Source organism: Arvicola amphibius, chromosome 8, assembly GCF_903992535.2.
Source record: "Arvicola amphibius chromosome 8, mArvAmp1.2, whole genome shotgun sequence".
NCBI classification, from domain to species: Eukaryota; Metazoa; Chordata; class Mammalia; order Rodentia; family Cricetidae; genus Arvicola; species Arvicola amphibius.
Genome location: NC_052054.1, coordinates 104901220 through 104921097, shown reverse-complemented (window position 1 = coordinate 104921097; position 19878 = coordinate 104901220). Strand labels below are relative to the sequence as shown.

Here is a 19878-nt window from a genome sequence, read left to right as displayed (position 1 = left end):
CGGAATTGGGTGCTGGGTAATAGATGGCCGACTCCGTGAATGCTCTGAAAACTGCTAACCTGTGCACTTTAAAGGGGCAACTTTCATGGTGTGTGTAGATTATTCCTAAATTTTCAAAAGCAGAGTAGATTAGTTTCTACTTCGGAGCATCAAGGTGTATGTATGAGGGTTTTATTAGTCATACACGTTGCTGGGGCACCAACAAGAAGGCACAGCAGGTGAAGTTGCTGACTGCCCAGCAAAGTAAGCTTGAGCTTCAGGACCCACCTACAGGTAAAAGGAGAGATCCGGCTCCGCAGTGTTGTCTTCTGATCTCCACAAGAAGTCTGTGGCATGCATGGGCATGTACATACATGAGCACGCATGCATGCATGAGCACATACACACACACAGAGAGAGAGAGAGAGAGAGAGAGAGAGAATAAATAATTTAATTTCTTTCTTTCTTTCTCTTTTCTTTCTTTCTTTTTCAAGACAGGGTTTCTCTGTGTAGCCATGGTTGTCCTGGAACTCGCTTTGTAGACTAGGCTGGCCTCAAACTCTAAAAGATCCGCTTGCTTCTGCCTCGAGAGTGCCGGAATTAAAGGTGTGCACTGCCACCGCCTCGCAATAATTTAATTTCTAAAAATACATCTTCGGCCATAGGATCAAGCCTCAGTGAAAAGCCTTTTTAGGAGCTGGACTAGTGGCTAGTGGCAGGAGCACTTGCTGCTCAAACATGGATACCAGAGTTCAGATCCCAGTCAGGCACGGCCTCACACATGCCTGTAACCCCAGCACCAAGGAGAACGAAGCCAGGAGGGTCTTCAGAGCTCGGCATCTGTGAGTTCCAGGCAGGGGTACTAGAGGAGGCCGCATGATACTCTTCTGGCCTTTATGAATGCTCTCTCAGGTGCTCACGCCCATGCAAAGAAAATCCTTTTCAAATCTGTCACCGGGTTCTCTTTCCCCACCACAAAACATTCCTCAAAGATTCAAAGACAGTGACCCTAGAACTTTTTCATTAAAAGGACATCCTCACTAAGAGGGCACAAACAGGGAGGAAAAGCACATTTATTTCTCACGCTTTTTTACCAAGTACCTAAACTTACAGCTCTCATCGCCTTAATAAATGTCAGCACACACGTCTAGAAGAGCCAGTCATGATGGTATAGCCTTGTAATTTCTAGCACTTGGGAGACTGAGGCAGGAGGATGACCACAGGTTCAAGACCAGCTTGGACTCCATAAGGCAGCCTGGATTATATAGTGAGACACTACTCAAAAAATGGAGGAAAAAGACGAGGAAGAGGAAGAGGAGATGGAGGAGGGAAAGGAAGAGGGAGAGGAGGAAGAGGGAGAAGAGGAGAAGAGGAGAAGGGAGAGGAGGAATGGAACCAGATGATTCCGGCTACTGGGGAGGCTGAAGCAGGAGGATTTCTTGAGCTTGGGAGTCCCAGATTAGCTGGGGCAGCACAGTGAGACCATGCCAGTGGCAGAGAAGGCTTGGGGTAAACTCAGGACACCGTCTTCGAGGACTTTGCTACAATTATCCCTGACTCATTCTGTCTGGCCTGGAGAGCTTTCAAGATCACACCCAACGTCATTATCAATCGCAATGATTCTGCTCTAAGATCTTGTTTTTATAAGCTCACCCCATACCTCCTCCATCTGATGTGTGCCCAGGCTTCTGCTCTTGGTGCTGGTTTGGTGGAAGAACAGGTGGGTGAATTGAAGGCGCTGAACCCTAACTGTTACCCAGAATCCTTTTAAACAACCTTTCCAAACGGCCCTTCCATCAGTGTAACTTTCACCATGCTCCCCATAGGCCGTTGCTTTCCTTCAACAAGGCATTTACTGTGGGCAGTATATCTTCTCTGTTGTAGCTCACCGTTAGTGGCTCACACACCCAGAGAGCGGTATGTGTGTTTCATTATTGGGAGAGAATCCAGAAGCTACCTTAAGCTGTGATGTGCTAGAAACATCTGTACTTCCAGTCAACTGTATAGAAAACCTCCCACACTGGGTAATTTTCTCTAATACTCGCTTCTTCCAATCAACGGCAATGTTTCCCCCACATCTTTCAGGAGTATTTGCTGACAAAGATGTGCCTTTCGGTTTGTCGACAGATCATTTACTGCTCATTGTTTCTGCCATTTTTACTGCAGCAGAAAGAAAAACTGTGCCCGGTGTTAGGTGGTTTTTTTTCTGTTGTCTTATGCTATTATGTAAGAAACTTTACAAGAGCTTTCCAAATATTTATCATTGCTTAGGGAAATATCAGAAGTGCTGGGCTGAGAAGCACATAGCTTTAAACATCACAGGGAAAAGAATTACAGGGGTTTGTCTTCATGTTCTGAAGACTGTTTTTAAATGTCTGGTGAACCATGAGGATTTATGCTGTCATTGATGAATATCTCAAGGCACAAGGCCCCTAGAGCTGAGACTGTACTAGAAAGATAGGAGGGGAGTGTTTCAAATGTACTTTAAAAGCAGTAAAACCTCTCTCTCTCTCTCTCTCTCTCTCTCTCTCTCTCTCTCTCTCTCTCTGTGTGTGTGTGTGTGTGTGTGTGTGTGTGTGTGTGTGTGTGTGTGTGTGTGTGTAGGTCAGAGGTCAGAGAACAACTTTTAGGGAGTTGGTTCTCTTCTTCCACAATGTGGGTCCTGGGGATTGAACTCGGGTCGTCCAGGGTTTGGCAGCAAGCTCCTTTATCCGCTGAGCATATCAGTGGCCCTCGAAGTGTCTGTTGTCCTGCCCTCCTCCCACCTCTGTGACTTGTGATGATGAGCTTGTGCAGAACTCATCAGCTGGCCACTTCTCTCTTTGGCTCAGCAGGATTGGTTGTAGTTTCTGGGCAGAAATCTTGTAAGTCACTTGGCTACCCTGGAGGATTAGTTTGCTTAAAGCTGGATGATATAATCCACGAATGCACTTAGGTAGACACATTAAAATTGAATGCATTGAAGTACACAGAAAAGTCAGCGGATGGGCTGGGAAGAGAGACTGGCTTAGCCCTGGTTTGTGGCAACCCTCTTGTTCCCTCTGGGACCCCTGTGACTTCTAGTAGGTGGGTGTGCAGGTGAGAGGTGAAGGTGACAGTATGGAGCTGTGTGTGTCCCTGTGGTACACTTGTGTATGCAGGTGCATGTGTGTGCATATACATATGGAGACCAGAGAAGCATTTTAGATATTATTCTCAGGAGCCATTCACCTAGGTTTTGCTTGTCTGTTTGTTTGTTTGACGATATAGAGTCTCCTACTGAATCTGTAGCTCACTGAATATACTAGACTGGCCAGCCAGTGACCCCTAGGGATCCTCCTGGCTCTACCTCCTCAGAGCTGGCATCACACGCATACACCAACGTACCTGGCACCAACACAGGTTCTGGGGATCAAATTCAGGTGTTCCTGCTTGAAAAGTAAGCTCTTTATTGACTAAGCCATCTTCCTGGCCCATTTCTTGTTGGTTTGGCTTGACTTAGTTGTTTTCAGACAGAATCTCATAGTCCGGGCAGGCCTTGAACTCCTGAACCTCCAGGGTTTATACAGCACTATCCCGGGTTTGTGCAGTACTAGGGATCAAACCTAGAACCGTATGCATCCTACGCAAACATTCCACTAACATCCCCAGCCACGTCCCCAGCACTGAAGTTTGGTATTACTTATGAAAAGTGACTATTCCTGCCATGGGTTCTCCACTGTATAGCGTTGTGGCAAAGCATGTAACAGAAGCATGCCTGAAGATACTGTGGCACATAGTAGGCATTCAGATGCACATAGTAGGCACCCAGGAGCATGTAGTAGGTGCTCAAAAGGGCCTGGTACCCCTTAGCCAATTCCCCAAGGGCCAGATGCACAGGGCCCTGGGCAGGATAACTCCTCATGATGGTGATCACTTTGCCCAGGCACAGACTGACCCCCAGCCAGGGCCAGGGGGCACCTGAGACTCTCACTGCCTGCCCCTGCTCACAGACCCCTTCCACGCACAGACAGCTGGCATAGAAAGCGTCACAAAGGAAAGAAATGGGCACAGCTGCCTTAGCCACTTGGGAGGATTCGAGCAGGTGCCAGGTGTACCCTCCTCTTGCCCTTGCTGCCGGTATTGCATCTGATACTAGTTCTAGAAACAGGTGTCTCTACTATTTAGCATTTGCGTGACAAGCCATGGCCCCTTGAGGAAGCCCCCTCACGATCCAGCCTCCGACCTTCCAGAGGCCTACAGAAGAAGCGTGGGGCTTCCAATCACACCCCTGATCAAAAGCGGCCCCAGGGCCTACTTATTTCTGCTGTTCCAAGCTTCCGTGTTTCCTGGCAGCACACACAACAGCCCGCAGCACCCGCAAGTAGCTAGAAGTTCCCCTTCAAGTAACCTTGTCCATTGGGGTTGTCTGCTTGTGTGCATTTGGCATGATGCCAGAGAATCAAAAGGGAGAGGAGCCCATACTGCCCTTCAAGGAAGAAATGGCCTTCTCCTGCCCCTATAGTGAGACCCCCTCACTAACCTTAACAAAGGGGTCACCCAGATCCTGATGTGGTATTCTGGCCCTTTTTACACCTGATTCAGAGTTTCACCATGGGCTGGCGTGACGTCTCAGATCCTCCTTACCACGGCCAGGGCTCCTCAGGTGAAAGGAAAATGCTCCCCAAGATCCCTTCAGACATCACCCTGCAGGCCCCTGACAGCAGCCCCTGCAACTGTTTGGTCCCAGGGGAAGATGGAAGAATTTTTTTCCTTATTTATGCAAAGTATAGACAAGGAGAGATGCGCCTTTACAGCTCCGTGTGACAGCAGCTCGGGGATTTGAGCTGCCTGCCGGCCCAATGAATCAGCTGTGAGCGGCTGCCAGCGGCTCCCGCATCCCGGCAGCAGCTGAGGTCGAGGAAGCCAGGCGCCTGCTTTGCGTTCTACCAGATGAGCTCATGCTGGACTCTGGCCGGCTTGGGACTGAACCCAATGCCCCATGCATCATTCCAGGCACCTTGAACCTTGTATTAATTACTGTGGTGGGAAGGGTGGGGAAGAAGAGGATTCTGTGACCCACCAAGTGGATTTGTTTGTGCTCTACCTGAACACACTGGGAGAAATGTGACTTAAGCTGGTAATATGTGGCAGAATGAGGCACGGTGAAAAACAGCTATATTCACAGCTATACCACCAATGCACAGTGGATAATAGAGCATAGGGACTTTAACCAACAGAGCGTGCAGGTAGGTTGCAAGTAAGCAAAGGCTGAGGAGCCTCAACTCAGGAGACCCCAGAGGCTCCAAAATGAGCCACAACTCATGTCACATGAATAACACAAAAAGGTGAAGGGTATTTGGTAGGGAGCGGTGTAATGCTTGTGAGGGAAGGGGGCTGTGATTTGCCTTAGATAAAGGAATTGTGGTATGGGGCAGGGAGGAATAAGGACCCCAAAGGGTGGCTCCAGATCATCACGAGGACTATGGGAAAGGCTGCGTGAGGTCAGGGCAGCCATTTCTCTCAAGGGGAAAGGGACACACAGTCCCTATTCCCAATGGTACTCCAGGCAGGGCCTAGTGACTGCCTGGCGGATGAGGCAGAGAAGATCTGCACTTTTCTGCAAGGCTGCCAAGGTCTCCCGGTCAGTAACGTGCTGTCCAAATCCATGGACTTCAAAATACAGTGACAAGTGAGCTTCCAGAGCGAGGGCCTCCCTGGGGAGGATGGGCTTGGTTTCTCATTGTCCTGAAACCTTCTCCACGCGTATGAAGGAATTATAAATAGCATGATTAGGGATGGATTTTTTTCTCCATGAATTCTCCCAAGGACCTTCCCTGCAGATCAATTGCTGTTCTGCCTAGACAGCAGGCTACTGATTCCAAAGCCCAGAGGGTCCTTGTTTCACAAGAAGCCCCTCCACAGCCCCTGTGGGTTCAGAGGTAACGGAAGTGCCCGAGACCCTTTGCCAAGGAAGGAGGGGAGGGAAGATGCTAATTCAAACAGAAACTCTCCTCTTTCAAGGGGTGGGAGAGGCGGAATTCTTGTCTGCACAAATAAGCCTCTCACTGGTACAGAGGCCATTGTGAAGAGAAGGAAAGCTGGGCTCTGAAGTCTGGCCACAGTTGTGCCCTGCCCTGGCACCGGGTGGCCCCCAAAAGACAGTGGGAGGCAGGGAGTGCTCGGTTATTAGACAATCCAGAGCCAGCAGGAAAAGGGGGAAATTGAGATCTCTGTCTCTCTCTCTCTCTCTCTCTCTCTCTCTCTCTCTGTGTGTGTGTGTGTGTGTGTGTGTGTGTGTGTGTGTCTTTTTCTCTCTGCCTTTCTTTGTCTTTCTCTCTTTGCCTATGTGTCTCTCTGCCTCTCTGTCGCCTGTGTGTGTGTGTGTGTGTGTGTGTTTCTCTGCCTCTGTGGGGGGGGGAGGGGCATGTGTGTGCATACCCATTCATGTGCGGGGTACACATGCAGGAGGATACACATGCATGGCTGCACAGCACATAAGTGGAGGTCAGGGGACAAACTCAGGTGTCACCCACTTTTTGTTTGGATGGTTCTCTCACTGGCCTGGCACGTCACCGTATTTGGCAGGCTGACTGGCCTGCAGACGTCCAAGATCTGTCCCTCTCTGTTTTCCTTCTCTTCAGCAGGGGGCTAGACATGCCACCTCACCCAGCGTGTGCATCGATTCAGGAGAGCCAAACTTAGCTCCTCACCTTCATGAAACAAATATTTTGCCAACTGGGAGAACCACCTCCCCAGTCCTTCTTTTTCTGAAGAAAAAGCCCATGCTGGCCCTGGAACTCACTATGTGGTTAAGGATAACCTCAGATTCCTGATACCCTGCCTCTGTCTCCCAAGTGCTGGATTATGGGTGTGTATTATTACACACATTCTTTATGTGGTGCCGGTGTAAGAAAAGGTAGGGGGTCTAAAACCAGCTTTGGAGGAGTAGGGAACTCAGAAAGGAGAGAAAGAGGGAGGCAGAACACCTCAACAGCCGCACAGCCCTTCTGGGCATACCCCTTCAGTACCCCTAAAGGATGGTCCCTTCTGCAGGTCTGGGACTGTGCCCAGTCTTGAATGAGTGGCACACTAGGGACACAAGATATTGAGTGCTGCTCAGCAGAGGAGCGGGGAAGCAGACCGGCCTGACCACGTCCTCTGGGGCCCATCCTGGGGGAATTTCCATGTGGAAGACCCTCACTTCCAATACATTTGGAATAAGGTTCAAACCATTTTTAAAAATATGGCACCTAGGGTCTTTGGCACTGGAGTGTACTCCAGGGGAGCGAGACATTTGGACCAGCTCAGAAGGTCAGACACAGGGATATAGAGACCTAAATCTGGGCCCCACTGAATATGTTAGAGCCTCAGTGGCACCAGACAGTGGCCCTTCAGGGTGTCACACAACCTCCAGGATCACCAAGCTGCAGATGGACAACTCACCTTCAGGATGGCCCCTCTCCCCCAGATATCTTAAGTAGCTTCAAATCCTCCCCTACTTGGTCAAAGGAATACCCACATGCACAAGATGAGGCATACCCCCGGAATCCTTGGCCTTGAGAACCCGAGTTAAGCTCATAGTCATGGACCATGCCTGGCAGCCATGATGGGGCAAGGCATAATGGGTACTGTGGAGAGGCAGCCCTGGAGTGGGAAGAAGGAAGGCCCGTGTGTGGATCCACCATCAGATATGGCAAGGGGCTTCCTTGCTCATACGCTGCTAGGAGCCCAGAGAAGGTATCTGTCTCCCTGAGGTCACACAGCGATAACCTCTGGGCTCGAAGGCCAGTCACAAAGATGGGTGTTGGAATCGGATTGGGCCTAGAAGGCCCAGGCAGTTGATTTCAGGAAATATTGCCAGGGAGGGAGAAGTGCAGCTCTGAGCACGTGAGCCTAGGTGGGTGCCTGGAAACAGACGTGCAGTTAGAATGTCCCCAGCCCTTTATTTCCCTGCTATTAAATACTTAGTGGGAGATTGTATTTGTCATCCCAGGGTGCGGTTTGGAGTACACCTGCTGTGAATATGAGCTCAATGGAGCCAGTCCTATTACCACCCCTCTGGGCTTCTGGACGCCTGACGTTATGGCCTAGAAGGTTCTTCGCCGCTGCGCTGACGCCCCCTCACCAAACAGAATGGAACCCAAGGCGATGTGGGGGTGGGGGTCTGTGTTGTTTTGGATTTATTCTCTCTCTCCTCCATCTTAGGAAATCTAATCAGTTCCCAGCTCAGGGCCTAGCTGGCAGGAGAGCGGCCATGACCTGTGCCATACATGGTTTCCTGAGAGAACACAGAGGAGAAGACAGAGAGTCTGGACACCTGAATGCAAGAGGACTCAGAGGCGAGCAGGTAACCTGTTGCTATATCCATCGCTTTGGGTTGTGATGAAGATGTTTATAAGGGTCTATTTGCGGCAACAGTCTGGGATCTAGCAGGTGACACACAATGACATTGGACTCAGGCTGCCTGCTCAGGAACAATCTCTAGCCCAGGAAATTAATATCCTCTTCCAGCACCCCACTGATGTCCTGAGCAGGACATGGTTGGAGTTGGGGGAGCTTGGCATTTGACCCTGAGATCTCCCTTGGCTGCACCCACAGAAGCAGAAGGGACTGGACTTGGGTAGAACTGGGGGACGTTGGTCAAGACATGGAGGCTGGGTCTGGAGCCCCAGTTCTATCTAGACCCAGTACAGAATAATGGGGTGAATCTAGGACATGAGGGATATCAGGACCCCAAACTATCTCATAGATCAAGGCACAAGGAGTGTCCTTCTATACAAGCTACCCAAGGGGCATGCTATATATGCACCCGGGCCAAGAGGAAAGAAAATACAGAACCCATTCCAGCATGGGACACACCTCCAAGAGTGTCATGAAAATGTCCCTGACGGGCAATTCTGAGTTGGGCTTTGTGTTCAAGACTGAGCAGTGTGCCCTTTGCCACCTTTTTCCAACACCTGGGGTGTAGGGCCCATGGGTCTACCCCTGCTCCTGGGGTTCATCTTGAGGACAGTTTCTGTTTGTTCCTGTGCTCCCTCTGCCCCACCTGGTGATTAGCTATAGGGCATTGCCACTCCATCTTAGGTGTGGCAATTTCCCACCTGCCTGGGGGACTTCCTTGTGCAGCAGCTAGGTGTGTAAGGATTTCTCCAAGGTTGAATAACTGATCTCCTTTTGAATGACCCAGGTCTCGTGTGTGGTCTTTCAATTTCTAGGCCCTTGCCCGGCTCACTTACTGTACCGAGAGGGTAACACAGACAAAGGTGTCACACTGGAACTCCTGTGTGACCACCACGGACTAGGAGGAAGAGCTGTCCCTCTTATACTGGCCATTCTGGAGGTTCCTTCTCAGAGTCTGCCCCCTCATCAGGGTCATACCATTGCAGACCAAGTTCAGATAACTGAGACCCAGGAGGAAAGGCAGGTGCCCACTGACTTCCTTCCTTGCAGACACGGGGTCTCTCGGGTACCCAGCGTGAGGCTCTTCTCACCGGGCACCGCTCTCCATGACTGGGCAGCACCGTGGGCTCTCGTGTCTAGCCTAGGTGGCACTTTCCATACCCTTCCACTGGTTGTGCCTACAGCCCCTTAGCTAATGACCTGCCACGCCTCAGCTCACGTAGGAGCCCTCACTCCAAGCTGCAGAAGGCCAGATGCTAGGGGGGCTGGCCTCAAGTCGATGGAACCTGGGGCCCCAGTCACCTTCTCAGATGAGAAGCTGACATGGAGGCCTGGCTGGGACACTGGGGGAGAAAAACTGGCTTTCCATTGCCAGCAAGTCTCTGTATCACCCCAAAAAGTAAAAGGCAGGACAGCAGGCCACAGGGCTGGACTAGGGGTACCCTAGAAGGAAGCTGCCTCACGGCTGTGGGGAGCAGAGAAGAAGCACCAGTTAGCAGAGAGGTAAAACAGAGGGAGCCAGCATCTGTCTCTCGGGTCCCAGCTGTGTTGCACGTTGACCCTCCCACCCACAGGACCCTCCATTGCCGCTGGGTCTGGAGGCCAAGGTCATAGATAGCACAGCAGCTTTATTGACCAGACTTATCAGCAAGAACACAGCAGTGGGACCTGTACAGTCCAGCCCCAGCTGGGGTCCAGCTGCCTACAGCCAAGTTTAGGGACCTCCTATCTCCTCCTTGAGTGCCCCCAGAACCTAGCCTTACCCCTACTCCAGGCCCTTGCTGAAGCAAAGGCCTGCAGGGTATGGGAAGACAGTCGCATAGAGGTTGGAAGGCAGGTAGACCTGGAGCGGGGCAGCCTGGGGCTCGTGCTTCCCCGGCAGCTGGTGGAAGTCATCCGTGCAGGGCAGTGGGGGCGTGCAGGTAGACAGGCAGACAGACAGCCAGGCTCACCACACAGAGCATTTGTGGACAGGGTTCATGGGAGAGTCCTTGGGACAGTGGAAGGCCCGGCCGAACTCCTCAAACTGGGACACACTGCCCAGGACCCTGGGATGGGGGGAGAAACCCCAGCAGTGTGAGCTTCTCCAGCTACCCTGGCGCTTTTTCTGGGTTGACCCATGTCCCTTCTTGTCCCTCTGCCCCCATGCAGACACAAGGAGGGGACTGGCTGCCCAGAAAGGCGGGCGGGCTTACCGGTAGTGCTCAGGTGCGTGCTTGTCTGTCAGCACCTGCAGGTAGATGGACTGCGACCGTCGCTTGATGCACCAGTTCTGGGACCCAGCCGGCCAAGGGAAGGAGGGGGAAAGATGGGACCAGGCGTCTGCTGCTTATTCCCTCCCCCTTCCCCCCACTTAGGCCCCAGCAGAAGCCACGGGCCATCATCTCCAAGAGGACAGACAGGTGATGGGAGACAGGCTGGACCCTGGGAATGGCCATTGAGGCCAGTGCATTTGAGACTGAGCCTGGAGACCGCGTTCCCTACCCAGCCCCTGCCCAGCCCCTGCCCAGCCCCTGTCAAGCTCGCCATCCAGCCCACCTGGGCAAAGGCAATGAAGAAAAGCTGGTTGTGTGTGTACTTGAGCCGGTGCAGCGGGTGCTCAGGGCCGTGCTCCCGAACCCACTTCTGATAGGCCTGGCGGTGCAGAGAGCCGGGAGATGCTGTGACCGCTCACGCTGCATGCTGTTCCTTCTCTGTCCTCCCCCACCAGAAGACGAGCACGAGCATCTCCCCCCAACCCCTGACCCAGCTCTATACCACCCATTCTGTCGTACTCCCGGCCTGTCCACCTTCCTGCTTTGGCATATCGATCCCAGAATAGCGCCACCCCCTCCAGTCAGTCCTCTCTGTTCTACCGGGGAAGGTGGCACCCTCTCTGGTTTGTTTTCCCCCAAAGGACCCCTGGTCTAGGCAAGAGCATCAGCAGGATGAGAAGGGAGAGACTGTGTCCCTCGTCTGGAGTTCTCCTCCACATCCACCTATTCCCAGCAGAGACAGAGAGTAGGCTGGGTGGCTCACATAGTAGGCCAGCTTCAGGCCTCCCATGTCTGCGATGTTCTCACCAAGTGTGTGCTTCCCATTCACCTGCCAGAAGGAAGGAGAAGGAGCCACATGGGGCCTGCTGGCCTCCCACAGATCTGGCTACCCTGAGCCCCTCCCCCTTTCCCAGGGAATTCAGGAACCGCTTTTTCCTCCCCTAGCCCCTACACATGTACCATGCGCGTCTTCTTGGTGAAGTATGTGGTTGTTCATGTACATGGGAATCCAGAGCATGTGTGCAGGGACCTTATTTGGGTACATGCAAATGTGCGTGAGCATGCATGATTCCAGTTTGTGGCCAGCCAAAGGGGCGCTGACGACAAAGGTGGCAAGGTCTCACCCGCTGGTTGTAGACGGTAAAGTTGTCATAGAGACGGACAATGCACTCGGCCTTGCGCAGAAAGTGGGTGTAGGAAGCCTCTGTCCACCAGTGCAACAGGTTTCCTGACCGGTCATACTGGCCCCCTGTGGACAACAGACGGATATGCCAGCATGCCAAGAGTGAGCCTCACTGTAAGGCCAGGCTGGGCACTAAGTTCATCCCTATGACTCTCCCACTCTCTGTTCTCCCCCTCCCCCAAGACCCTCTCAGGTCTTACCCCAGTCATCGTAGCCATGGGTCAGTTCATGTCCAATGATGGTGCCGATGCCCCCGTAGTTCAGAGACCTGGACCCACAGCAGCAGGTTAGGGCCCAGCCCTCACCTGCCCAGGCCCCTACTGCCCCTGGCCAGGTGGTCAGGGAGGCCTCAGAGGTCTAGGCATCTCCAAGGTCCTGGGCATGTGTCCCGTAGCTTCCTCACAGGCTCCATGCAAGGTACCAGTGACTACATGTCTACCCTTGTTTGGGGAAACAACATCTTACAAAGTTGATGGAGGCTGTGAGCTAAAAGAAGCAGGAAGGAAACTGAGGAATTCACTAGAGGGCTAGGCCTCCTTCCTCATCTCTAAGTTCTCTCACTTTCTGAGCCTAAAATGGGTAGAAATATGCTAGCTAGCTTTGGCTGTAAGCTTGGCATAGCCTAGAGTCATCTGAGCTGGTCTCAGTGGGGGATTGCCCAACTCAGATTGGTCGGCGGCCATGTCTTTGAGAGACTGCCTTGATTGATGATGGATGTGGGAGAGACCAGTCAGTCCACTGTGGCCAGCACCATCCCTAGGCAGGGGGCCCGGGATGTATAAGAAAATAGGCTGAACAGGAGCCAGAGCAAGCTAGAGAGTGAGCAAGTGACATTCCTCCGTGGGTTCTTGCCTGACTTCCCTCAATAATGGACTGCGACCTGGGAGTATAAACAACTAAACCCTTTCCTCCCCAGGTTGCCTCTGGTCAGGGTATTTTATTGCAGCAACAGTTATAGTCAGGAAGCTGTTGCAGACAATTTCTTCCAAATAACCACAGATGTCATGAAACAGGAGTATGGGAACCCAGGGTCTGTGGCTGAAATCACTCGGTTCTTCCCCCTACCCCACAACCTGCCACCTGCAGACAGGGCTGGCGGACCCAGTGCGCCCTTTAAGTCCCCTACTTACTGTGGGAAGTCGGGGTCATACAGGGTGGGCTGCAGGATGCCAGCTGGGAAAACTGAGAGCAAGGTATGGTCAGTGGGAAACACATCCACTTTCAGACCCACCCCCAGGGTGGGGCGGGACACATCTCCTTACCCATCTGGTTCTTGTTGGGTAGATAGTAGGCATTGAGTGCCTGTGGAGGGAGCAGCCACCTGTGCAGGGAGGCCAGGGTCACCTGGAGGGTGCACACCACTTCCCCCGGGGTTCCTCACATCCTAGCTTCCTTCAAGGTGGTCCCCATAGCACAGCTAGCTTCTAACAGAGCATCCTCTGGCCTCCTTCGGGCTAGGCCCTCCCCTTGGTCTGCTCACTTGGCCTGTGTACCCAGCATGCCAGCACGCCCCGCTTCCCCCACAGCCCTCCTTGACCCCTAGCCCAGGGCCAGGCACCCACGTGGATTTGTCCACCTCCTGTCGAATCTTCTTGACGGACAGCTGGATGCTGAAGCGGATGCTGTTCAGGATGTTCTTGAAGTAGGTCTTCTCGTGGACCTCAAACTGCATGGGGATGGGCAGTGCTCAGCCGTGAGCTGGGAAAGGGCCACACCTTTGGCTGAAGAACTGTGACTCCTCCTGGTCTTGTGGTGGGTTTCCCTGGGGCCTGGGGGCAGCGGAAGCCTGCCTACCTCATATTCTTTATCTACGGCCTCAGGTTTCAGCAGGAAGTCCGGGTAGCCGACCATGACCATCATGTACTGGAGCTGCAGGTGAGAAGCAAGGGACCCAGGCCTCAGGAGACAGCCTCTCCCAGGCCAAACATAAAAATAAAAAGAACTTCAGACTAGCCTGGGACTCAGATTAAGGTAGGACGGAGCAGAGCGGTCAATTCCATACAATTCCATAAAGGTATCTTTGCCTCTTTCCTCCCCTTATTCCCTGGACCTGATACCCAGTAGGCACTCAAACAAATACTGGTGGAACCAACTACTGGGACTCAGACCCTATCTCACCTTGGCCCGAGCTGCTGCCTTGGTCTGGGCATCCATCCAGTCCAGCTCCTCCAGGCGCTGGCCCAGGATGTACTTGATATCTTCCACCAACTGCTGTACCTGAGGGTCAGACGCCAAGGACGAAGAGTCAACTAGGAAACTAAAGCTGACCTGACCCCAGCCCCTGGTACCAGAGGTTTTCCTGTCATCTAATGCCACTTCTTCAGTGCAGCCCACCATGCTGAACGCTAAGGAGAGACACGGCAAGCAGGTCCCTACACTCAGCAGCATGAGAGCAAGCTTCCAGCCTGAAAGAAGGAACCATCCCAGCACAGTTCTGACCAGTTCTAAGATCATGTCTCCCGAGCATGGCTAAGGAGGACCCTCAGGGGAAAGGCAGAGCAAGCCGCCTGCAGCTGACTGCATGCAAGCTTCCTAGGAGAGGAGAGGCCCAGGGAGGCGCATCCTAGGTCCTCAGGGACAGCTAAACCCTATGCCCAACCTATGCCCTAAGCCACAAAGGGAAGCATGGGGTCTTCCATTGTCCACACCAAGCTCACCACCTGCACCCCCACCCTAGACCCAGGGCAGCCTGACCTTGGCTTTACTGGCGGCTGAGAAATGCTCATGAACAAAGAGAGCACCAAGAGCCATGCCAAAGTGGCGGTTGGCCTGGCCCAGGCAGACTCGGGCCAACTCCTGGGGCTTGTCACTGCCCTCCATCTCTCTGGCCAGCTCGTGCAGCGCCTCGCGGAATGGTGGGGACAGGTGCTCACTCAGAACCACCACCACACGCCACACGAGGTAGTTGTGCAGGATCCTGGAGGCCAGGTAAAACGGGATTGTCCAGACAGGCATGCAGGAAGGTCACCCCGGTCCTACCTCCCTGTGCTCCCAAGCTAGGATAGGACCCAGTACCCTACCCTGCCCGCTAAGAAGATGAAAGAGGTCAATTTAGATATGCAGAAATCAACTTTGAAATGTCTCAAGCCCCACCGTACAGCAGAATATGATCTTGCTAATAGCCTTTAAGCATGACCCTGATGGGCCAGCATCGTTTCCTACTTTCGTATGGGGCACCAAGCACTCAGAGATGGTTGTCTAGATGGCCTTCTCTTCCTTCCCTGGATGTGCAGAGACTAGGAGGATTTCCCCAGGGATCGACCCATGTGCAGTATGACTTTAGCCACAAATCCCTGAGTGACATTCAAACTCTCTGCCTCACCATCCTAGGAGGTGAAGGCAGCTCAAGGGAACCCCAGGCTACTCAGTCTCCCACAGGGGAGGAGAGGGCACCAGATTCCCATCCCAGCCCTCCCACCCGCCTCCTGAAGCGTGGCTTCAGCAGAGACAGGGTTTACAAAGGTCTCCCAGTGGGCAGCTCTAGGTTGCTGAAGAAGAGGCAGGAGTGCAGGGGTGAGGGACGTGCAGCCTCACCTGCGGGGTGTGGAGCGGATGAGCTGGGACACCTGCTGCATGTAGTCTGTGGCCAGCAGCACCACCTCCTCATCCTCAGAGAAGTCCTCCTGGAAGATATGGTCCAGCAGCCACTTCCACTGCAGCTGCGGGGCCAAGGACAGGAAAACAAGGGATAGCAAAAGGGTCAAAGAGAGGCAACAAAGGCACGTGGGCAAGGGTGTGGAAGTGTCATGGAAGACCTCAGACATACCTAAGGAAGGTGACCTGCCACCCCAGCCCTCGCACCACCCATCCACCAGGTCTGGGGACACTCACATGGGGTGTGATCTTCTGTAGCTGGCCCAGAGTCACTTTGTTGTACATGGAACTGACATCCCGACGGAGATCATCATATTCCGATACAGAGATCTGGAGTGGAGACCAGACAGACCCGGGGCCTGACCTAGGCTCCCTGCCCAGGTCCCAGTCCCAGGAGCTCCCGGCCCCTCCTGCTCACATTGGCCAGCCTCTGTTCCAGTTGGAGGATCTCTTGAGCCTTCTGTTCCACAGCATCTGCCCCCAACAGTTTGAGAAGCCGCACCATGAACACCCTGTAAGCTGCCAGGATCTACACCGGGACAGGAGTTCCCCAGTTAGCCGGAGGGAGACACTTACCCCCGGGGCTCTTCCATGGGGCCCCTTCCTTTCCAGAAGCCCCACCCCATACCCAGGCACCTTTTCACTCTCTTCATCCTGAGCTAGGTACAGGGTTCTTTCTGGCAGTGTGAGCCCATCCTGGTCAATCTGAGGAGGGAAACGGGAACTACAGGTCAGAAGTGAATGGCCAGTTTTCCAGCGTTTCCACCCAACTGTCACAAAAGAGAAGATGAGTCAAACATAGATCCTTTGCCACAAGCTGCCGGAGCACAAGAACCAAGTCCTCGCTCCTTCTTTAGAGGCTAGCCAAACCCCGTCACTGTTAGTCCTTAAGACGTCTCTGTGGAGCCCACCCTTCACTCCTTCCCCAACAGCCTTCACTTTCCCCACCTGTAGAGACATAGTGGGGAGCTGTACTGGGAGTTGGCACCTCTGGAATTCCTGGTCAACCCCAATCATTCAGGGCAGTAGCCCGCGGTTCCCCACTCCCGGAGCCCCGCCTGCCTGAGGACTGGGAATTGCGGCTCCCGCGGCTCAGCTAAACACGGCAATTACTCCAGGGAAATTACTTGCGCCCTCCTCCCGCGCTCTGCCCGCCGCGCGCTCCACTCCTCCCCGCGCCCCTCGCAGTCCGAACCCGCATTTTGGGCGCGGGATCGAGCTTGGAGCACGCGGCGCCAAGGGTCCCAGGTCTCAGGCAGAGCGCAGGGGTTGCGGTGGTGGGGTGGGGGTGACACACTCACGCGGATGACGTAGCGCGAGGAGTTCCTGTCGTCCAGGCTGACAGTGAGCGAGAAGAGCGCGGCCGCGCTGTACACGCCTTGCGCCTTGTACAACAGTCGGTTGAGGTCCCAGCGAGCAGCCCCTGGGCGATCGGGCGTGCCGCCCAGGTCCCAGCCGCCGCAGTCCTCGATGACCTCGAGCATGGGCCGCGGCCCGAGCCTCTCGATCTCGCGCATGTCGAGGCACGAGCGGAAGAAGGCGCGCACCTTGCGCTGCGCAGCGCCGCCGGGGCCTCCCGCGGGTCTCGCCAGCAGGCGCCGCAGACGCTCCTCGTTCTGCTCGCCGATGGCAGCGATCGTGCCGTAGGTGAGCTTGTCGTCGGGGATGGCGTGGCGCCGCAGCCAGCCCCCGCACGCAAACGAGTAGAAGTCCTGGCACGGGTCGATGCTGGCGTCCAGGTTGGCAGACAGGAAGCGGGCGGCTCGCGCGAAGGCCTTGCGCTCTGGGCAGCCCTCGGGACAGGCTCCGCCACCTCCCGCCGCTCCCGGGCCCAGGTACTTGAGTGCCAGCATGGCCGCCAGGATGGCACAGAGGCCGGCGGCGAACACCAGCCCCGACAGCAGGCACACCTCGCGTCGGTTCCAACGCGGCAGCCCGGCCCGGGCCCCGCTAGCGCTGCGCCCTGCGCCCCTCGGGAAGCCTGGAGGCAGGGAGGTCCCTCGGGCGCCCCCAGTACCACAACGGCTTACATACTTGACTTCCTGGAACTCATCGTAGTGTGCTGTCATGGAATACGGGGCCTCCATGGTGCTGAGGATGTGGCCACACACGCCTGGTTTGGTCGGCTATAGGCTGTTTCTGTCTTCGGGCTTCCTGATGGGCACCCACATGGCCCTCGGTCGCAGCTGTAGGAAGGGAACATTAGCAGGCTCAGAGGAGGCGCTAGAAAGCGAGGGGGACCCAGGAACAAGGGATGGAGGTTAGTTTAAGAAGATGGAGGCCACCTGTGATCTACAACCAAAGCCTGCGCCTGGCTTCACTTCGCCACCCAAGGAAGAAGGAAAGAGGAGGGCTCAGTAGCCATCAGCTCGTACGGGAATAGGAGCCTTTTAACCTGCCTTCCCACGTCCCCGCATGGTCACCGCAGAGTTGGGATTCCCTGACACAAGGCAAAAGAGCACCGAGCACAAAGTGGGGCTTCACTAGCAACCTGTTTTCCTTGCCTTTGCCTTTCTTGCCCATCATCTGATCCAGTCAAGGCTAGGTGGGGGAGGGGGGAAGCAGAAGCCAAAGAAAGGAGGTGTGGTCAGGGGCGCCTTTATGCGGACCCTGAACCCTCCTTCTGCTCTCTGCACTAAAAGCTATCAGACACCCAAACTTTGTCCTCGGGGAGGTCTGCAGGACCACTCCCAAGCCAGCTTCTGACTGTTTCTCTTCAGAAGCCCCAAAGCCCACCAGCCTCTTCCCCAAGCAGCGGCCCACACCAGTCCCCACCCCACCCCACCCCACCCTCCGACGGCCCTGACAGGAGGTTGGTTTCACCATTTGCCACCCATCGCAGCCCTGGGCCATTCCTGGCGTCAACAGGTTCTCCCCAGAACCCAAAGTTGGGCGAAGTTTCACCCCTTCTGCTAAGCCGGCCCTGAGCTCGGAGTCTCCTGCGTTGCGCGGTACAGCTAGCGGAGCTTAAGAGCCGAGACCTGGAGTCGCAGCCGCAGCCGCAGCTGGAACCAGAGCCGGGAGGACACAGACAAAGCCAAGGAGCTCGGCTCAGCGACCGCGGTGGCCCCAGAGGTGGCTGGGATGTGTGGCCTCGGCGGCAGTGGACCCAAATGACACTTACCCGGCAGGTGCGCGTCTGGGCCGGGCGAGGACTGATGAGTCGGGAGCAAATCCCGGCCTCAGCTGGAGCAGAGCCGTACTGGCTGCCGCTCCGTGTACCCGCCGCTTCCTCTGCTGCCGCGCCGCGCCGCCCGCCGGCCCCGAAGGAGGGGGCGCGCAGGCGGCTCCACCCTCCTCCTCCCGCCCCCTGCACCCCTCCTTCTCCCTGCTTCCCTCCGGGCTACCTGTCAGCTCCCGCAGCGCGGAGGTGGGGATGACGACCGCCGAGATACGTTCCTGAGGGTGGTGCACCAGTTTCAGGCTCCAGAACTCCGGAGTCCGGATCTGTCCCGGGAGGAGGAAGCGGCAGTCCCTTCTGATGAGGTGCCTCCGCTTGGAGCCACCTACAGTCTGCGGTAAAGGGGTTGAAGCTAGAGGTCTGGAGGCGACAGGGCCGTCTGGGCCGAGCCCACAGCAGCTCAGCCCAGGGAGGACTCAGATGGGCTGTGGGAGGCGCAGGTGAAGAGCGTGTATCTTGCCCCGCACTCTGCCAGGCGCCCTCAGCATCAGCCCTTCTTTGTCCTCGTGTTCATGCTTGCCCCGTCTGGGTTCTGTGGTTGGTGCAGTGCCCCTCACTTAGCTCTGCTGGGGAGGCTGCAAGAAGAGGCTGAGGCTGTGGCCTCCTCAACCTTATTTTTTTTCCCTGCCGTCACTGCCAGGAAGTCCCTGGCCCACATAGGGAGAAGGGCCAAGAAAAGGATGCTGTAGGCTGGGAGAGGCAGGGATCTCACCCCACTTCGCTCAGAACTACTCGTGGGATTATATGGGGTGAATTTACGCGGCCTTCCACCGTTGTACTTCCTTTTGAAATGTTGTTTCTCCCTCCTCCCAAGAGGCAGAACCATCTTTGCCTCTCCACTGTATCCACAGGGTGAGGCCTGCAAGTGACAGAGAACTAGCAGCTTCCTAAAGAACTGGTACTGTTTCTGGAATCTGCTCTCTCTGCCTTGCCTTACCCTGTGTCCCCGGCAAACGACCACACAGCAGCAACAATTGCAGCCCTGTGGCTCCCGCCTGCAGCCCTGGCCTAAGCAGTGCTTCAGACATTGGTGAATACCCATATGATGGAATCCGTGTTGAGGTGGGAATGAAGAAATGTATCCCGTGTCCTGCCACCCTCCCCTGAGGCTGTTCTTCCGTTGGCCTTCAGTAGCCACCACCTCTACCAACCTCCTGCCTGTACAGTCTGTCTCTCCGTCTCTTAAGTCTCTCAATCAGGCCATCCTAAGGTCCTCCTCTGCCCCATGCATTTCTTCTCAGGTCCAATTAATTCTACCGAGGGGAAATGGAATTACGCAAAATGCCGTGTTTCCATGAGGGGGAGGGGAGGGCAGGGCGGTGGCA

General features: G+C 54.8%; 1 protein-coding gene across 1 annotated transcript; it reads right to left on the bottom strand.

Moving 5' to 3' along the window:
- Positions 1 to 10288: 10288 nt before the first annotated feature.
- Ecel1 (endothelin converting enzyme like 1) lies at positions 10289 to 17459 on the bottom strand. Its single transcript, XM_038340159.1, has 17 exons — positions 16674 to 17459; positions 16009 to 16077; positions 15791 to 15901; positions 15610 to 15702; positions 15313 to 15437; positions 14473 to 14695; positions 13897 to 13995; positions 13573 to 13647; positions 13341 to 13444; positions 13041 to 13099; positions 12909 to 12960; positions 11979 to 12046; positions 11720 to 11844; positions 11359 to 11424; positions 10879 to 10974; positions 10536 to 10612; positions 10289 to 10388 (listed from the first exon to the last, which is right to left on the bottom strand). Exons 1-17 carry the CDS (start codon positions 17457 to 17459, stop codon positions 10289 to 10291), a joined length of 2328 nt encoding a protein of 775 aa, XP_038196087.1.
- Between the last annotated feature and the right edge of the window lie 2419 nt (positions 17460 to 19878).

Excerpts from the sequence above, each read along its gene's own strand:
- Ecel1 (XM_038340159.1), bottom strand. The coding sequence starts at position 17,459 with ATGGAGGCCCCGTATTCCATGACAGCACACTACGATGAGTTCCAGGAA. Across the intron at positions 16,078-16,673 it reads CCTCGCGCTACGTCATCCGC|ATTGACCAGGATGGGCTCAC; the intron begins GTGAGTGTGTCA and ends TTCCCTCCTCAG. Across the intron at positions 13,996-14,472 it reads CAGCCGCCAGTAAAGCCAAG|GTACAGCAGTTGGTGGAAGA; the intron begins GTCAGGCTGCCC and ends TCTGACCCTCAG.